A 21,220-nucleotide genomic window follows, 5' to 3' on the forward strand; every position below is an offset into this window, starting at 1 on the left:
GAGCAAACCAACAGACACTTGAATTACACCCAGACCAGTAGAGTCATTGTTCTAAGTTGTATTATTGTAGGGAACTACAATATTAAACCACAATTCCCAATGTGGAAAAAGCAGGTACGACTTGCGTTTCCATTACACTTTTCACAAAATAAAAGCAGAAACTGTGTTTTTCTGTTCATGAGCGTAACTCTCGTAGTTCTCTCTGTATCTCTTCCTGCAAAACTTCTCTTCAAAAAAAGGAAAAAGAAGAAAATAGGAGAAAACATCTTTAATCCTGGACAAATTATTGAGATTTCTACTACTCCTGTTGTGAAAATAGTCAAAAGACGGTGAAGGCAGCGGATGGTCATTCAAATAATTATTCAGAGGCAAAGCCCTTAAATAATCCAGTAATGCATGATGATTAAGTAGTGTTATCGCACAGCGAAATCGTGGTAATGATTCCAAAAACAGCTGGAAACAAGATTTTGATTACTTATATTGACTCCCAGTGCTGCCAGAGATGTGCAAATGAGCAAAAAGTGTTTCCCTTACATTTTTGCAATAAACTGGATTATTGACACGTCTGAAAAAACACCTCATGAAAGTGTAAAAAAGGCGTTTGCAATATTTGGCAGTGTTTTCATAAACGTTATTTGCTGTTTAGGGTTTGCACAAATCTCGGGATAATGGAAACGCGACTACTGCTTATCTCCTGAACAAGATTCCTTTAGTAAAACACTGATGCCAACGTCATGTTGTGAGGATGTTTTCTGCGATGGGGACTGCTGGACTTGTCAGGATAGAGGACAGACGGATGAACAAAAATACAGAGGAATCCTGATTGAAAAATGGTCTTCAGGAAAGAGTTAAAGGTTTAAATTAGAACAACACAACGACCTGAGGCAAAGAAGCCCTAAAATGTTCTGGTAAGGTGTTCTGGTCACTATTGACACGTATGTAGCAACTGCTCTAGACATGTTGTGGACTTTTTCTATGCATGCCCCTCTTGTGAATGTGAAAGTAAATATTCCAACAAGTGAGCTCTGCAAGTACATTAGCAAGCGTGCATGCTGGTATCTTCTTTACAAGATACATAAAGTGATGAACACAAAAACAGTCATCAAGGATTCAGATCTACACAGCAATTTTCTACAGTGTAGTTTTTGCATCATGTATCGCCTTGTACTGAATGCATGCTGCAACACCTGCCTCATATTTTCCACTGTGAGCACATCCCCGGCAGAGAATCCTCCATGGTGTCGTGGTCATGCGAACAGTGCACTCGTGTAAAAATATCTTAATAAAGCAGTGGAGTGGATTCAGGGTTAGTTTTTTTTTTTTTTTAAGTTGGAAAATGATCCACAGCCAGAATCTGGACCTGGACCCAACACAGTACGTGGGTCCGAATTGATGCCTCCCAGTTCACATTGTTGAACTCAAACTACAAGAAATACTGTATTAAAAAAAACAACTCTTAAAATGAGTTGTGTCCAAATTGTTCCCAAGCAGAAGGGATGTATTGTTGTATTGTATGTTAAGATGAGTCTAAACAAAAATAACATTTGGAAAATTTTAAAAGGTGGCTAAAAACTTTTTTTAGCATGATACTGACGCAAACCAACACGGACTTTGCTGCAAACATTGAACAAAAGATCCCTCCGAGAGCTGATGAACTGTATTCTCCAGATATTAGCATGCACAACTGAACATTCATACAAGCTTAAACCCTGTAACTCTATTGTTTCTAAATGAAACATGAGACAATCCTCTTCTGTTCAGTGGCCCTTTTTTGGCAGTGACGTAAACCTATTTGTGAATATGAGCCGAGGTCTGTGGGAGCCGTGTGAAAATTCACACTGAAAGTGTGAAATTCCATATTTAAAGTTATACTTTAACAATGAAACGACTACATTTATTTTAATTAACTGTATTTTACCTAATAATTTTGAGATTTATCATAAAGAAAATTATCTTGATGAAGGATTTCTTGTTTCTCACTAGGATGTGACTGAAACCTTGGGTGTACAAACAGTTTTGGCCCTTCAGCATTGCTTGGTTGAACCGGCTCACCAACATCTCATTTATAGCTATGAATATTGGGATGTTAGTATTGTGGGATGTAATCTGTGTGTGCTCTGTCTAAGCACCCACCATGAAACATAAGTCACCGCTATTAGGTAAAGAGATATCGTGGCATAAAGACAGAGAAGGAGTGACGGTATGGGTGGAGTACAGGACTGGAAGATGGAGAAAGGGTTAAGGGGTGACAATAGAAGGCAGAGTTAGAAAGCTCTTAAAGCTTCAATCAGTGGTAATCTAAGGATTTTCTCTCTATGTCTTGAATTGAATTGAAATCTTTATTTCAAGCATAAAATAATTATAAAGACAAAAAAAACAATTACACAAAACATCAGAAAAAGAATACAAATAAAAAGTCATTAAACAAAATCAAAAGGAAATAAACCTCCATGCCCAAAAAGGAGTAGGAGGAAGTAAAAACGTATGAGGTCCTACCCCTTGTTTCTATTTCAATTTTGCTCGAATACAAAATAAATAAATAAAAAAAATATAACAGCCAGCTTTATTTGATCAAAAAAATATACCTATTACATTATAAAAAAAAATATAAATATATTTTTTATTTTATGTTTTTCTATGAAGTCGTCTAACCTACTGCAAAAAATGTTTTCAAGAATTAGAAAACTGTGGGAGAATAAATACAGGCCTGTTGTTCGTGAAGAGATGTTTGTCACCAGTTTAAAACAGAGGAATGACCGTGGCTACTTTCATACTGTTGGGAAATTGACCGGTTTGTAATGATAAGTTAGATGTGAGTTAACGGTTTGGAAATCCCATGAATGACCTTTTTTACTGTTTTGATATCTATGTCATTATAATCCATGGATGTCTTGTTTTTGCAGATGTTTGCAATGTCTATTATTTATTTTTCTACGACAGAAACTCAAACTCCATTTTCCTCAAACCTATCTATTAAAGGTATAGTCAGTAATGCTGGAGAGCTAGCAAGATTTGAAAGTGGCACCTCCTCTAAGCCCCACCCCCTCCTCCCCCTCCTGTCAGCGCTCCGTCCAAAGCCACGCCCCCACAAACTTTGGGGAACGCGCATTTGCAGGAGTCAAGTTTTCCAGGACATTTTGGACAGCACATTTTCAACAAAACTACCCCATGTCTCATTCACCTGTAAGCGAGGCCGGTTTTAGGGGGGGGAAGGGGGGGGCTGTGCCCACCCAAACGTGCGTCCTGCCCACCCAATCAAAGTTATGGGGATCCTTTATTTTTTTATGAATATAAAAAAATATCACAGAATATCTGTACCGTTTCTGATTGGGTGGGCACTGCGCATCATTTTTAGACACAACATGAAGGCACTTAAAATGAAGGCATCTGATTGGTTCTTTCCCCCCTGCCAATCCTCTGGTCCTCCGACCAATCCGTGCCACTCTGTGCGCAAAAAACAGATTGGTCAGAGTTTTTACAGGATTAAAGCTGTCAGAGAGGTCGGATTTTTTTCTTTCCTTTTTCTGAACACATTATTCACTGGCTACTCTCAGGATGGAAGGATCATTTCACCCAGTATAACAATAAATGTTTTTGAATACGATTACAGACTATACCTTTAAGTTATCATTATGTATTCCTGTTTCTTGAATTTCATTAGCTAATTTAGGTTAATTTCTTATGATTATTTGGATTCAATACATTTATATTAATATTTCCTCTGATAAACATGATTTTCTGATTTCTAAGTGCAAAGTGTTCCTCCATCCAGTTTTTAAATATGTCCACATCTGATCCAGGTGTGTTCTATATATGCAAATTACGATTATATTTTTTATAGCTCTAATTATTTATTTTTGTCACACACTCCAGTACATTGTCTACAACCATTGACATATTTTCAAAAACCTTAAAGCTATAGTTTGTGTCTACATATATGGCTACGCCACCACCATTTTTTTTCCTGTTCATACACAACATTTCATATCCTTTCATTTCAAAGTTCATACCTCTGTCATCATTGATCCAGGTTTCAGAGATTAATATTATGTTGAATGGCTGCTTCAAATAGTCCTTTATGCTGTGGAAGTTGGCATACATGCTTCTACTATTGAAGTGAATCAATTGTAATCAGTCGTGAATGTACTGTTGAATTTTTCGTCCGTATAGTAGTGGCAGTCGTTGTTGATGTTCAAAAATAAGTTGTTTTCTGGATCAATGTCATTGATATCTATGTCTGAACGCCTAATGTAACACAGTCACTCACAGTCACTCACTGTTCATCATCCGTGCTCCTTTTTCCACACTTATACACCTACACGTGTGTGTAGGTCTATATAATACAAAGTGGCATTTAGAAGTCTGTAGGGTAATCATGTCTTATTGTCTGACATTTAATGGGATGGGATGCTTGGAGAATGATGTACGTAGACACAAAATAAACTGAAAGAAAAGAAAAAAAACAACAACAAATGCAATCAATCATCTTCCTGTTTCATTTCATCCGTCCAGCCATCCATTAAAGTCAGTTTATCCCAGTAGAGGTTGTGGGGGCAGCAGCTTAAGCAGGCCCAGTCTCTTTCCCTGTTCACCTCCTCAAGCGTTTGAGGCGTTCCCAGGCCAACCAAATGATCTAATCTCACCAGAGTGTGCTATCTCTGCCTCCTCCATGTTGTGCATTCCCAAACCACCTCAGCTGCCTCCTCTGATGTGGAGGAGCAGCGACTTCACTCGTTCACGACTGAGGGAAGAATGAACGAGAGAGTGACAGGCAAACTGCTGCGTCACACTCAGCTGCAAACAGCTCCAAGGAAAGCTGAAGATCACATGAAGCCAACAGAACCACATCATCTGCACAAAGCAGAAATGGAATCCTTTGGCCATGAAATCAGACCCCTTTGCTCCTTGCTCCCTACAAGTTCTGTCCATAAAAGGAGGAACAAAACTGGTGGCAAAGGGCAGTCCTGAAAGACTAACGAAGAATCCGACTAACTGCCAGCAAGCAGCCCCTCACGTTATTTGTGTGGGGACTGAATAGCCAAAAACAAAAAAGTAGAGAAATGAGAACCATTTCTTTTCAGTGGCTTTTGTTGTGTTAACACAACTGAATGCTAAAAAGGCACCGACAAATAAAATGCATAATTTTTTTTTGAAAACAACAGAAAAAAAATAAAACAATAGGATAACAATGTGCTAAACAGTGTATAACTTCTTGTAATGAATTAATCAATCAGTCAGTCAGTGCGGTTACATGCACATCTAAATCAAGGTATTGGCAACAATATAGCTAAAGATGTCACGGTTTCCCAGTTGGGGATAGAGTTTTTACTTGTTAACTCACTTTCCTGTCATTCCAGGTCCTGCCACCCTGATCAGCCAGACAATCCACTCATTCCCATCACCTGTGCTTCACCAGCTCCACACCTGCCTGGGAGTTCTTTTACGGTGACCAAGTGGCGTTCTACCACCGTATGGTGAAGGTGATAGGGACATGCTGCCAGTCCCAGCCTGTTGCTGTTCCCGAGGTGGTCCCGGACCCACCACAGCCTCTTCCCCCTTTCTGGGGAACACGTCTGGCTCGAGATGGGCCCAGGAGCCTCCAGCTTCAGGGGAAAAGATGGCGGAGGCAGTCCCAGCCTGTTTCTGCTCCGGCGGTGGTCCCAGTCGCATCGGCACCTGCTCCGGCGGTGGTCCTGGACCCCTCAGCTCCAGCTCCAGCCTCAGCTCCTGCTCCCGTTCCTGCTCCGGCGGTGGTCCTGGACGCATCACCCCCTATTCCTGTTCCGGTGGTGGTCCTGGACGCCTCAGCTCCAGCTCCTGTTCCCGTTCCTGCTCCGGTGATGGTCCCAGACCCCCCTCAGCCAGCGCCACGGGCCCAGGTTCCCCCCTCAGGCAGCTCCAAGGACCCGAGTTCCCCCTCAGGCAGCTCCGAGGACCCGGGGTCTCCCCGAACCAGCTCCGGGGATCCTCTGTCCCCCGAAACCGGCTCCCTGCATCCCGTCTGCCCCGAAACCGGCTCCCTGCATCCCGTCTGCCCCGAAACCGGCTCCCTGCATCCCGTCTGCCCCGAAACCGGCTCCCTGCATCCTGTCTGCCCCGAAACCGGCTCCCTGCATCCCGTCTGCCCCGAAACCGGCTCCCTGCATCCTGTCTGCCCCGAAACCGGCTCCCCACATCCTGGCTGTGGCGCCCCCAGACTGACCCCCTGACCCGCCGGCTACGTCCCCAGACCGACCCCCTGACCCGCCTGCTAAGCCCCCAGACCGACCCCCTGACCCGCCTGCCAAGCCCCGAGACCGACCCCCGGATCCGCCTGCTACGTCCCGAGGGCGGCCTCGGGAACTGTCTCGCCGGTCGGCTCGGCCCCGAGGACGGCCCCGAGGAACCTTGGCCGTGTGTTGGCCTGGTCACTAGTTCGGCTAAGCCTGGGTTGTGTATACATGCTGAAATAACTCGAATTAGGACGCATTATCTGGCACTAATAGCTCGATCTCAAGAGCTTCAGTTCGGTTCGACTACAGCCCAACTATAGTGTATGCATGGCTTTTAAAACTTTGATATTGGTCAGGTTAAGGCAACAGTTAAAATTTCTGTTACTGCATGGAAATGTAATGAGTGAGTAAAATAATCAGTAGAGGCAGGGGAGCAGCATGAAGGTCCAATAATCTGCTACTTCACTGCCAACTTGTTCACTTATTCCCAGAGACCATCACACGTGAATCTTTTTCGAGAGAAGGTTGGCAATGACTCGTTTTGGCAGAATACACAGTAATGTGTGAGTGCTGGCAACCTGTACTTCACAGGTGGGGGCAAGGGGGCAGAGTGTTGAACTCCTAACTCCTTATTGCACCACAGCAACTTTCCATCTATGCTTGTTGCTCTCATTGATGTGCTGTTGTCAGATAATCCAACTTCTTCTTTCTTCCTGTCTGCTGGATGCCTGCATCCCTAACCAGCTCTATTTAGTTCCACCCTGCCCAGCTCCGTCTTTGCTTGTTAAAGAGTTCCTGTCAGACGGCGAGACTCTTCATTCCTTCATTAGACAAGTCAGCTGAGAAATCAGAGTAGACTGGACAGGAAAAAATGTATTTCAGCATAATATGGATGCTTTAAAAATATCAGGACAAAATTGTAATAAGCACAGGTTTATAGTCTTATTTCTAACATGAAATTAATTTACTGGGATGTTAGGAAACACCTGGGGAGTGCAGGTGGTCACTTTTTTTTTGTGCTTACTTTGCCAGTGGTCTTTCTGCTACTTTGCACTTCCCTTCTGTAGTTCAATCAGCCGTCTCTCCGCCTCTCAAGCTTCACCTTTGGCAAGCCAACATGGCAATTAATTGGCTTATTAAATCTCTCTGCAATGCCCTATCAGCAAAACTATCAAAGTCTAATCCTCCCTTTGTTCTGCACTACTGTATACAGGAAGAGAACACTCTTGTCTGCGCCAGAGCGACTGATTTAATCAGAGCCCAAAGTTTTCAATGAGGTACAGTTATTGTGTTCTGACATAATTTTCTCTGCCTTTTGGAACCTGGAAGATGCAAGAACCACAGCTATCAGAGCGAGGGTGACCCACATGTCTAACTGGAGTGTGATGTTTCATAACGGGTCTGACTTCCCAATAGTTTGTTTCAGGAAAACAGAAGAAACAAAAAACTGTTACCTTTGTTGTTGTTGAGGAGGACCCAAATGCAGGAAACTGAGGCAGCAGGAGTTTCAGACATAAGTCCTTTCATTTAACCATAATAGTGCTGCCCCCCCCCCCCCCCCCAATAAACAATTATTCAGAGGCAAAGCCCTTAAGGCTGAATTATGCTTCTGCGTCAAAATGGCGCCGTGCCTACGGCGTGTGGTTTGCATCGACGCAGACGACACGCCGTCACATGCGCCGTCAGTGACGTGCACCTCCCGAAAATTGTAACTACGCGTCGAGGAGACGCAGAACAAACGCAGACCGAGAGGGCTGTGATTGGTTCGTTTGAAAGCGAAGCATTTCCGGTTTCCGGTTTGAAGCAGTAGTGAACTTCCAGGGCTCTTTTCTTCGTTTATATGTGATTTTTTTTGTTTTGGTTTTTTGCACAATAGTTGTCCTTATTTCTTTGATTTACTGTGACCGGAAAAAGTCGGATAAACCATTCAGAAAAAGATCGCTAACTAGCGGTCGCGGGGGGTACTGCACCGCAACGAAATGGAGTGACGGAGAAGTCCGAAGGGTTCAGCACGGCGTCACGGCTGCGGCGTGTGCTCTGCGTTGGTTTGACGCAGAAGCATAATTCAGCCTTTAAGTAATGGAGTAATGCATAATGATTAAGTAGCATTTTAGCGCAACTACATTGTATCCATGAGGTCAAAAACAGCTGGAAACTTGACTTTGAGGACTTATATTGACCAGCGGTGTCACACCCATCACTGACGTTCAAATGCACAAAAAGCGCTTCATCACATATCACGATAATTTGGATTACTGACAAAACCATCTTGTAAAAGTGTAAAAAGGTTTTTGCGATATCGGGCAGTTATTTTCCATTACAGGTTTTCCTTCACGATATTTGGGTTTTGTGCAAATTTAGGAGTAATGGAAAAGTGACTGGGTAGCACGGTGCTTGGTGGTTAGCACTGTTGCCTCACAGCAAGAAGGTTCCCGGTTCAACTCCCTGTCCAGGCGGGGGTCTTTCTGTGTGGAATTTGCATGTTCTCCCCGTGCCTGCATAGGTTCCCTCCGGTTACTCCAGCTTCCTCCCACAGTCCAAAAACATGCATACTACCGTAGGTTAACTGATCATTCTAAATTGCCCGTAGGTGTGAGTGTGAGGCTGCGTCCCAATACTCCCCCTCGCCCTCGTTTTTTTCACTAACCCTAACTTTTGCGCGTTCCCGTGAAGGTAGTGGTGTCCCAATTCCTCTTTTCACCTAGGGGGAGGGGGCATAACGAGGGCTAGGGGCTGAGAATAGCCCCTTCAAATCGAGGGATTTCAGATGCTGACTTGGCGAGCGAGGGGGTATGAAAATGTCCCAGAATGCTTTTGCCGTAGGTTTTGCGTCGATTTGACTCGTCTCAGAGAAATAGAGAGAAATAATCCTGTGACTCGTCAGATTTGTTTTGGATGTTTCTGATATAATAGTCTTCAGAAACCACAAAGTAATCCAGCTGTTATCTGTGTAATTTACACACTTTCAGATAAAGTTGCGGAAGATCACGCCAGAATAAAGGGATTTATGGTTCTGCGTTACACCAACGCAGAGCCTACGGCAGAGGTTATGTAACCTACGCCGTAAGGTCTGCGTCGATGTACGCCGCGACGCGCGCCGTACGCCGTACCCTACGCCGTAGGCTCTGCGTCGTTTTAACGCGGACCCAAACTCCGGAGCCGGCAGACAGAAATCTCTAAATTTCGGAGCAAATTTCTTAACAGGCGTAGCTACAACTGTTAGATTTCATCCATTAAACCAACATCTTCCTAAATGATTTATTTCAGCCAGCGTAATTCTCAACAGAGCTGCGTCCCGGGTGAGAGTTTCTCTCCCGGGGCGACGCAGCAGCCTGACCCGGCGGACACGTCTGTTCTCGGGCTGTGAGCTGAGTCTGCTCCCCGGGGGCGGCGGCTCTTCTCACCTCCGAAAACATCGGGTCAAATTTCTTAACAGGCGTTATTTGGATAAACTGAGCCCCGGTTGCGGATCTTAATACCTGAAAAAATATTAAAACTTAATAAATTGCCATATTAACAGCGCTACAGCTGAAATTAAAACAGCTTTTGGCTCTCAGCTTCCTGTTCAGGTTAGGGATGAAAACGAGGGGGAGTAAGAGAAATGGGACAGGCACCTGGGCCAAGTGCCCTAGATCTCAAGTGCCCTAAAATCTCCCCCTTCTTTTTTAGGGGTTAGGGAAGAAAAGAAGGGCGAGTGGAGAAAAGAAGGGCGAGTGAAGAAAAGTAGGGGGGAGTATTGAGATTGGGCCTGAGTATGTCCAGGGTGAACCCCTGCCTCTATCCTGAAAATTAGCTGGGATAGGGTCCAGCAGACCCCGTAACCCTGCAAAGGATATAGCGAGTATACAGTAGATAATGAATGGATGGATGGATGGAAAAGTGACTTTGGACCAGCAGGGAGGAAGGGGAAAGCCAAGACAATATATAGGGCTGACGAGACATACGTGCAGGGGGGACTGGAATCATAGTCAAGTAAGAAGTAACCCCCAAAATTAAAAGGGAAGCTAACTAAATTTAAAAAACAGAAACAACAGAAACCCTAGATCATGATCAATAATAAATCGGTCTACAATTCATCGACCCATCAAACAAACACCCTCACTCTTCCAAATTCACACAAAAAGATCCCTGCAGACATACTGTACATGCATGCATGTAAAGCAAGTCTCTGGTAAAAATGTCCCACTTTTTCAAAACTTCTGAAGTTTTTAATTCGCTATTTCGTCACCCAAGGATGCAAACAAGGTGACTAGGACATCAAACCATCTGGTGTGTGATTAAAAAAGAAGAAGAAAAAAACAACTAACACCTTCTCACTTAAACTCTCACTTACACTATGACAGGCGGTCAGTGCGTGCACCGCCTCGGAACAGTCTTTCCTTGTTACAGTACAGACAGTTGTGGCTAATACTAGTTCATGAGCAGCAGGAAATGTGTACTTCTCAATGTGACCCTTCGGAGTATCGTTACTGACTATTGGTTCCATCTCTCTGCCTGACTGCTTCTGGTAATGAACAACAACAATAGCCACGGGGAGGAAAAAAAACAGCCATCTCATTTGCTTTGTTTCCTGTCTCTTCTGCTTCCTGGAGTATCTCGGTGCGCTCACAGAGGCACAAACCTCAGCAGTATGCATCTCCAGCTGCCCTCTCCCTCCATACGTCTTGTCTGAGAGGCCCCTGAGAGGGCATTGATTCTTCTCCAGGGAGGGTAGATGTGTCTCACCCTGCATGGATTGGATTGATAATGCTGAGCTAAATATAGCCCTGCGGCAGGGAGCAGGAGCGGAGGTTATTTTTAGAAGTGTTTATAGCGTCAGTGACTCGGACATCACTTCAGCTGAATGCCCAAACAGAGGGAGGGAAGAAAGGGGTGGGGACATCAGTGCTGCAACTCCCTCTTAGAAGTATTACTTCACTTACTGCAACTGCTATAAATCTGAGTGGATGGGTACACCCTTGGTTCACATCAAATTGATCATCAGTTAAGTTTAAATATATGCCTTTCAAAAATGACATAACTTTGTGTTGATGTAAACGCAGACTGAGCACTTCCTTTGGCTGGATTGGCTGATTTGAGTAATGCATTTGTTTTCCATTTAAAACAGTCTCTAATCCATACAATAAACCCTTTACTCAAAGCAATGACTTTTCAAATCTCCCTTTTGCTGCTCTGTGGAAGTGCTTGCTTTATTTTGGCCGCAGGTGGTACTTGCATGATGCTATCAGATATCACACTGTTATCCATATGAGGCTTTATTTTGACAGAATCTCCTTTTCTGTTACACTTTGGGATTTGAATTTATACCTTCTTGTTTTATACACCCTTTAGCCTGTACATTTCACATATGAAACACATCTGTGAGAATTTCTAACTCATTCTGAATTGATTTCCTGTAGTGTAAGGTCTCCCATAGAGCAGAATCATGTAGCGTCTGAGCTCAAGACTAACCTCTTCCAGAGTGAAATCTATGCAAAAACACACCAAACAACAATATAGAAAAAAATCAACATCGATCTCTGGTGTTTTATTCTTGTTCTACTACCTCTTCTCCCTCTAGCAGAGATCATTTACAGGGTTTATTGATTCGTCCTGCTGTGCAAGTCCTTTCTAGCGGCAACCACATGCTGAGCTGTAGGACAGGTTCAAATTTGAATATCTCAGGGAATGACAAAGAAAACACTGTCTTTTACAACAATCAGAAATCCAGCAGAGATGAGAAGTCTGTCTTCGTTGTCTATTGACTGATGTGGAAAAAGAAGAGTTCATGCTTTTCCAAGCATATTCTGCTATTCGGATGTGATTTCTGCATTTGTGTTTCAGTGTGTTTGTAGTTTTTGTGAAATTTTACATTCTTTTGAATTGTTTTTTTCCCTCATCTGTTTGATCATGTTAGTACGGAAGAGTATTAGGGCCACTTAAAAAAAATAAAAAGAATTCTGAGAAAAAAGTCACAATTCTGACTTTAATCTCAGAATTCTGAGAAAAAAGTCAGAATTCTGAGAAAAAAGTCAGAATTCTGACTTTAATCTCAGAATTCTGAGAAAAAAGTCAGAATTCTGAGAAAAAAGTCAGAATTCTGAGAAAAAAGTCAGAATTATAGGCCACTAAAAAAAAAAAATAATTCTGAGAAAAAAGTCAGAATTCTGAGAAAAAAGTCAGAATTCTGACTTTAATCTCAGAATTCCGAGAAAAAAGTCAGAATTCTGACTTTAATCTCAGAATTCTGAGAAAAAAGTCAGAATTCTGACTTTTTTCTCAGAATTCTGACTTTTTTCTCAAAATTCCGAGATTAAAGTCAGAATTCTGACTTTTTTCTCAGAATTCTGAGATTAAAGTCAGAATTCTGACTTTTTTCTCAGAATTCTTTTTATTTTTTTTAAGTGGCCCTAATACTCTTCCGTATGTTAGTATGGTGGAACCTGGGTGCAGAAAATACAAGACCAACTCTGAACAGGCCTGCCCACACTCTCACTTCTTTTAAAGGTTGAAAACCTTTTTGTTTACGGCTACATTTCAATAATATCCAACTATAACCTTTATTTATTGGATTTCATTAGTTTTTTTTTTCAAACATAAGTCTGCCTTGCTTTAATTTTTTTTACTCTGCTTGAAACTCTTTTTCTTTTTTGAGGAGACGAGAGGGAAAAAAAAGTCAAGGAAGCTGATAAAGAAAATTCCAGCTAAACTCACCTGTAGATAGTTACACGGCCTGAGGTTAGACTTGAGGTCGGTGGGTGTCATGGGCTTCTCCAGGTTGAGAGAGGACTTCCTGTAGGCCTCCTTGGCTTGGCTGACCGTCAGCGTGGACCAGGAGCTCCTTTTCATGAACTTGCCCTCAGGTGCCATGCTTAGGCTCTCACAGGCGGAGCATTTGACGTCGTTGTTGCTCTTGGACGTTTTAAGCGACAGGTCTCCCGCTAGGTGGCCGTGCATTGAGTCGGGGTAACAGTGGCTGATGTGGTCCACGTGATGGCGGGACATGATGCTCGGTGTTCTGTACGTGCTGTCACTGTCAAGATTGTCATCTGAACTCCACCATCCTCCGGAGCGCTGTTTCCCAGAGCTTTCAGATTTACGATCTTTGCTCTTGCTGCGTTTGCTGTGTTTGTGGTGACCCTGGTGGTGGTGATGGTGGTGGTGCGAACCGTCCCTGTGCGAGTCGCCTTTGGTGCCATTCATCTTGGAAGAACCTTCCAAGGAATGTGACTTTGTAAAGAGTTTCTGTACAGAGTGAACGAGGTGGCGGATTCGCCCGGGGCTTTCATTACGCTGCTCTGTAGTCGTAGTGGTGGTGGCCGTGCGTTGGTACTGCAACGTGTGGAAACCATCCCGATGCAGCGGCATCTGTTTCTCAAACTGGTCCAAGAGGTTTGCTGGGATTCGGTTCATTTTCCCACTGCCACCGTGTGAGGATGAGCCACCATCGTCTCGGGAATCCCTGCCGCCAGAAGTGTTTCCACCGCTGTCCCGTGAAGCGCTTCCGTAGTGCATGCGAGGGAAAGTGCTACTGGAGATGGAGTGGTCGGTGGTTGATAAGGACACCGGCATCATCATGCACTCAGAGTGGATGGAGCTCCTTGGGGAGCAACGGTGGTGACCATCAAGGGGGTAGCTCTCGGTGGGGCTGAGGAGGTATGAGGGAGACCGTGATTCACCATGGTGGAGATGGTGGTCTAAGGCGTGATCACATTCAGCCAGACCACAGGTGTGAGCGGAGGTGGGGGATGTGAGCTGGAGCTGGGGAGGGCGGCCACCAGAGAGACCCTTCATGTTCCTGGGTGGAGGAGAGTAGCTGTCCTCATCGAAGTACTGCGAGGGCGACCATGAATACTGCTGGTCTGTGAGAGAAAGAAACACAGACACACAGACTACATTAAAAACACATTTCTTTTCCTATAAAAGGAATGCATTTGACATTTAATGATGAGGGAGTTAAAAAAGCTTTATAATTTGGACATTATCCACTTGTCTTCAACTACAAAACAAAAAAAAGCCATAAAATGTGGATGTAAAACCCACAGATTGCAGAGACAAAATCTCAGGGCTATTTCAGGGGTGAAAAAGAAGAGAACACATAAAAGAAGGTGGCCGGCGACAGGTAGAAGCCTGCATTGTCATTTACCCAATGCAAAGAGAAATTATGGCCTATCACGCCACGGTGCGGGTGTCATCCATCAAAGCCCTGAGGGGTGCGCTGCGAGGTGTACAGACAGATAAGAGTCCTTGGGAGGCAATCACCAAATGCAGAACCCCTCCCTCGTTTTGATAGTCATGTAGTGTTAGATTAGGAATCAATTCTTTATGATCGTTCACCAAGGGCAAACATCACACCACTGTGTCACCAAATTATTCGACTACACATGAGAAAATGTTAATCATTAAATCTCATCACTGTCTTCTCTTCCTCTGATTTGTGTGTCTTCCATGTAAGTCGCTCATTTCTTGAAAATCTTTCAAATGAGAACATCATGTTCATTAAAAGCACTCCCTATTTAAAACCTATCCGCATCCCTGTCTTGTGAAATAGGAAACAAACAAAGCTAAGCTCACTTGCCTTGATACGCCTCATAAACTCATGGTCTCGAGCTGTAACCTCATAAACTGAAGGAGAGTTTTTATGAGCTACAGCCGGGGGGGATGTGGAAAGAGGGACGTTTCACTTTTAAAGTACACCGAAAACTAAATCCTTAAACAAAATATATTCACAAAGCAAAATGTTCCACCTTAATATAAATATTATTAAGGAAATGCACAAATGGACCCTCATGACCACCTCAGCCATAATTATTCTCACTCTAATGAACACTTTCTAGTGCGGCGAACGGAACGCCAGCAGCAGACCGGTCCATTTACTTTGATTGCTGACTGAATAATAGTTGATCACACAGGTGCTTTTCAGTGATGTTCTCAAGATTAAGGCACCAAAACCACCTCCTATGGGGGGTTTTGGAAGACTTTCTAAAAAATCATAACAAAAAAGGATGAAAGCTAATTTATTTCCTTTATTAAAGTGTTTTTCTTATGCTGTTATTTCCCGCACATCAACACCAGTACATGACCTTTGTCTTAATATTTTCATCATAGTGCATCAGACATCATCTATTTTTATTTTTTTATTTGTGCTGCTGCTAAGTCACTTCTATTCGGAAATGATTGATGATTCTCTATGAACATGATTCACCAGCCTACCGTTTTATCAAGAATTAGTGTGATTTTTCTGATCCTTTCCTCAAAATAACCAACTAGTTTTGGTACTTTACCTAAGTCTAATCAAACAAAGTCTGCAAAACAATATTAATACCCAAAAACTGAATAAAAAGGTCTCATCTATAGTCCCTTATACATTGGCAGATACCCCGGGGTTAACACCCAAATCCATTGCTTGTCCTTTTTTTTTTTTTTAACATTAACTGACATTGGGTGTCGTTGGAGCTGGCCCCACCAGTAACTCGTCTCCGAGGGCACATTTCATCGCGGATGAGGCCAAATGTAAACAGTAGTGATGGGTGGGGGGGTTCAGGTTGTGGATGGGATTGTTGATGACAAGATGAGGATTAGCTCCTCTTCCACAAAGCAGCACAAGCCATAAATCGACATATCGCAGAAACGTAATCTGCAACTGTAATTTTGCAAGACAGGAAATTTGGGGCATTAACAAACTGAACAGCCTTAGGCCCCGTTTACACGGGGCAAAAACGGAGGCGTTTTCATGCGTTTTGGCCGTTCGTTTACACGAAAACGGAGGTCAAAGTCCCCTAAAACGATCATTTCTGAAAACTCCGGCCAAAGTGGAGATGTTTGCGTCTAAACAGAGGAAACGGAGGAAAACGGAGATTTACGTCACATTATGCGACAGAAACGTCCCCAGCAGCGTCATGAGTGCGACCTGTGTTTACAATTTGTTTGGCCACCGTCAATATTTTCTTTTATTTTACCTGTTTTAAATGTCTCAGACTCTCGTTCCGTCTTGGAAGTAAAGCCTGAATTATGGTCCCGCGTTAAATCGACGCAGAGCCTACGGCGTAAGGTACGCGGCGATGCGCGCCGTACGGTGTGCGTCGCCGCGTACCCTACGCCGTAAGCTCTGCGTTGGTGTAACGCGGAACCATAAATCAGCCTTAACTGGAAGTTACACGTGTCATTTGTTGATGTTTTTCCAGGATTCTGATTGGCTGGCATGACGTTACCAGCGTATTCATGCAAGTTCGTGTAAACGAGGATATTTTTGAAAACGTAGAGGGGAAAATATCCGTTTTTGTAAATACCCGGCTACGTGTAAACGTGGCCTTAGAAAGAAGTTATTTGTGGTCAATAAAAACTGGGGAGGCAGAAGGAGACTGCTGATCATACTTGTGGAGCACGATTTGGGGGAATTTGGCACAAAAATCCTGTTGTTATTCAGCATGGATTCACCCATTCCATCTCGTGCATCAGACAGTGCAGGCAACCAAACAGACACCGGAGCGTCATGTTACGTAGTACCACTCAATAGCGCCTCCCGAGTCGTCTTCCCTCCCCTAAACTTGGGTTCAGGCACTGGGGAGGCAATAATATGCCATGTGTTTACAATGACATGTGCACATTAAACACGTCTTCATCATCCAGGGATAACAACAGAGTCTAATGTAAGAAAAGCCCATGACTAATGGTCCCATTTGGGAAACAGATAATCTGTGTGTGCTAAAAAAGCAAAGCTTCTCATTGACTTTCCTCTGGGAGTGCATCGATGCCACTGGGAAGTAGTGATACACCATCCTGTGGCATCACGGCAGAGGTCATGGGCATTTCATGAATTCCTGACGTTGACCTTGATCCTTTGCCATCAGTAGCCATATAACTAACCACAACATATCCATACTGTGCTCATTTGGTCCAAAAAAGAATAAATCTAAGCAAAACAGATGCTTCGTTCTTCAAATATTACTGGAAATTCTTTACTCTGATATAAAATGTCCAAGCATTTGCCTCCCGTCTTTGTTTTGGAGACTGTTTACAGAAGATTTTCCATTTGATGAATTCGTCAACATTATGTGAAGTTTTCTTGCTGGAATGTGACTATGGGTGGATGTTCCTTTTCATCCATCACAGAGGGTGAAATGTATCCAAACTCCCAACTTATTTTTTAATGAGGTTTAAGATTTCAACCCCTGTGGTGCAGCCATGCTCTTCTCTCGCTATCATCCTCCATCTGTTGAGATGAAAACAAGTTCCCGTTGTTTACCAGTCTTTCGTGAGGACCTCTACTTGGCGGCCAGATCTAAAACTGAACTCAGGCTAGTCTGAGCATTAAAGAGGGGCAAACAACAAGACATACTCATCAAAAATATTACTCATGAATATATTCAAACAGGGCATACCATGTGAACTTGCTTAGTCTGACTCAGCTCGGTTCACGGCTGCTGGTAGAGGGAGCAAAAGGATGACATTGCATTATTGATTGATCCGATACTACATTGCTGCCTGATGTTATGTCACTGTCTTACTTCAAGGCTTTCTTTGATGGCTGACTATCCCCTGGGGAATGCAGGGAGCTGCACCAAATAAATTATCTACCTGCAGCGTTGTGGCACTTCCTGAGATTATACGACAGATGACAGACTCATCCGCCCTCTGTGTCCCTTTTCCGCGTTTTCACCTCTTCCACAGCTGACACAGAATGTATCATTACCGGAAAGAAAAAAAGTGGAGTGACGAAAGAAATAAGTGCAATGAAACATTTTGAAGGTTTCCTAAGATTTGAATAAAGCACACCGAAGGAAGGTAGTTGTCTTACTGAGAGCTCATCACCCCGTCAAATACGAGGAAAACATGCATGAGTGACATTTGTAGGCATGGACACGGCTTGTTTGTGCTCTTATAACGCCACTTACCATCATATTGTCAGGCTACTAACAAGGTTTCAAGCAAGCTGCTTAGATGGACCTCTGAGGTAAACAGCGAATACCAAAACCTGTTCCAAATCAAAGTGTTTGGAAAAAAATATATAATTCAACAGAGATTATGACTTTTACTCTGACTTTTACTCTCCCGGGAACAAATCACCATCTAAAAAGTAAATATTTCCTCCCAAAAAGTATTAAAATGTGCCCCGAATTAACACCTCAGCCAGTATTAAGCTCTGTGATGTTGTGAAAGTCTCGCTGGGCTCAACTATGAAAAACAAGCCTCATACGCGGCACGAGGTGAACAGAGACAGGAAACAGAGTCAGAGGAAGAGGCTTATTTATTAAGAGCTTCTGTTTTGTGTTGCTGCTCCGCTGTGCTCCGCCCGTCTGCAGAATGTGAGTAAAGGTCGTTTTGCTCCTCTTAACACATTAGCATTTAAATAGCATTATATCTTCGCTGAGTATCATTGACAGCTCCCACTCTTCCCTGGCCCAGAGTCTAACTGGAGTTGAAAACAAAGTTAAAAGATAATAAAGCGATGCACTAAACTGAGAGATCAAAGACATGCGACCTTCAGACTTGGCATGCGCTAGCGCTGTGGCTAACCATGTAGTCAGAGCACTGTTTTACAGAGGATTAGGAGGAATTTATGCGTGAGCCCCAACTTTGAGGTGATGGAAACATCATTTCAGGCATTTTTATTAGCTGAAGCTTGTTGTTTTTAAGTCCTCATACATCAAATGGCCCAAAACGCTTCTTTACATCAATGAGGTTGGTTATTTGTAACAAATATTCATCAATGTGACAACAGAGATGACAAAAATAATTCAAGCATTGTCGAAAGTCTTTCACACCAACTTTGAAACACATGACAAAACTATTTCAGTGCCAGCTTCAAAGCATCTGCCTTGTCAAATTCTGTCATATATGCTTACTTTAGAACACTAAATTCAGGAATCCTTAGATAGGAGGAAAACACAACAGGAGGAAGAGGAGGAAAAAACAACATTTCATTTGACAGGGAGAGATAATTGCTTCAAACAGCCTTGTCCACCTGATTCACACCAAAATGACTTCCACGCCCCTTATTTCTGAGAAAACCAAATAGGCTTAGCAGCTTTTTTTTAATCAATCTCCCAAAGGTTAAACACAGTTTCATGAGACTTCTGGCCTCTGTTTAGAAAAGCTGAGAAAGGGAAGTGGCGACGTAAACCCTCTGGGCAAATTAGCAGTGGCCTGAGCTATTGGATTTGAGATTGAAGAAGTCACGCAGCCAGCAAGCCACGTTATATCTCCCAAACAAAGCCTTGGCTTTTATCTTTGGCCTCCATCCTCTTTATTTCATACGTAGCACATGCGATTAAGTGAAACATTTCAGTGTTTCAGTTGCTGATGCAATATTATCTCACTACTGGAAGCTAATATGTTGTCAGTGAAGAATGTTGTCACATTTCATTTGTATTTGGCTAAAAGTGGCAACTAAAATGTCAGAAGGTAAGTGATCTTTTTTTGCGAGCTGCTATGACTGACACCGAAAGACGAGACATGAAAACAATGACTTTATGAACTTAATGTGTGTTCAAGCTATATGCTCAGTCTAACAAAAACAATGTAGAAGTGTCACCACACCCAACCCACAATCATATATTTATTCAAATATACATTTGTCCATGTATTTTTGTCCCCTAGGACTGATGGTGTAGCACTACTTCAATCTCTTTTTTGCTCTTTTTTGCCTTTTTGAACATGTGATAGTTGCAAAAAATTACATTAATGACAATTCTCTGTCATGCAAAGTATGGAACTAATTATTTGTTTAGGAAAACCGATTTTTAATCATAAAATGTGCAAATATTACAGTTTTTGATTGTGCATGACTGTTTTATTAAATGTGAAATTGCAGCATACAGTAGTTTTATATATATATTTTTTATCTTGCACAATTGACTAATAAAGATATTACATGTTCCAAAATGATTTAGCGTTAAATCTGGGCATGCATGTTTGTTTGGCAACGCTTACTCTTACTCATTCAGGGAGCATTTGGTTTCACAATTAGCCTTGAATCAAATTGGGAATTGATGCTTTCCCAATTAGAGTCACTGTCAAATCAATGCCATAACAGTGTCTGTACCATTACCAGTAGATCGGCAGCCAACATCTTCTCTTCTGCTGGATACACAGCTTTTAAATGTAGGGGATAACATTTCACACCATATAAAACAATAGAATAATAGCTCCTTATTTTTTTTAGCTTAATTCATGGAACTGCTATGCCTATTCCGTAATCTATAGTACCATTATTTTGAAAAGATTTGATGAGGGCTGAAAAGTTTTTGGACAAACTCAATTAACTCACTTACAAAAAAGTCAGCCGTGTAAATTCTTGGTACCAAAGCCTTGTTTAATTAATTGGACATAATTTTCAGTAGTTAACATCGCACATTGAGCTTTTATGTTGCAGATTGTAAAGCGGAGAAAAGGAGATAAAATAGCAACGAGTTGAGGGAAAAAGGCAAAAAAAATGACAAATGAGCTGTACTGCTGTCAGTCCCAGACTGTGTGATAAGAGGGTATGTACTAATCTTTTCTTTGTGCATCCAATAATCCTGCCTGACAAAAGCCTAGCAGCCTGGCTCAGCATAGCCAGTAGAAGTGGATTGATACACCTAGCATTAGCAACAAAACAATGTTCCCTGCTCGTTCCAAAATACTCTTGTTTATATATTGTACAATTTATATTGTACAGTGTATGTGTACATTTATCTTGTGTAGAAATAACTGTATAAAATTAAATGCAAGAGGACCCATATCTTGTTGAAGCACAGCTAAACAGTACTCTTACTGGTCAGAATATATAGCAGAATAAAGTAAATGTAAAACATGTATTCAGACTATTATAATCATTTACTTGATGATCCACCATCAGTGAGGTATAATTGATGTGGAACATCGATTTATGTATTTCATTTTAATACATCCTGTATCCTGGTGTGCTAAAGTAAAATGGAAATTCGTCTGTAGATGTGACACAAGAGAGTTTGTGCTCTGTCCTCTTCTCCAGATATGTCAAGCCTTGCCATCAAAGGCAGCAACTGGACTCATTTACTGCTGCAAAG

General features: G+C 42.6%; 1 protein-coding gene across 2 annotated transcripts in view; it reads right to left on the reverse strand.

The window, feature by feature from the left end:
• The window catches only part of dlgap2a (discs, large (Drosophila) homolog-associated protein 2a), a 164,311-nt gene that overhangs the window by 65,676 nt on the left and 77,415 nt on the right, over window positions 1-21,220 (reverse strand). Inside the window, exon 3 of one of the 2 annotated variants that reach the window (XM_061743414.1) lies at window positions 12,906-14,053. In XM_061743414.1, the coding sequence (XP_061599398.1) occupies window positions 12,906-13,985 (1,080 nt within the window). In that variant the 5' untranslated portion in view covers window positions 13,986-14,053. Of the gene's footprint in view, window positions 1-12,905; window positions 14,054-21,220 lie in introns of those variants that run through there. The other variant, XM_061743413.1, reaches the window with a different exon arrangement.

Source organism: Cololabis saira, chromosome 16 (assembly GCF_033807715.1).
Source record: "Cololabis saira isolate AMF1-May2022 chromosome 16, fColSai1.1, whole genome shotgun sequence".
NCBI lineage: Eukaryota > Metazoa > Chordata > Actinopteri > Beloniformes > Belonidae > Cololabis > Cololabis saira.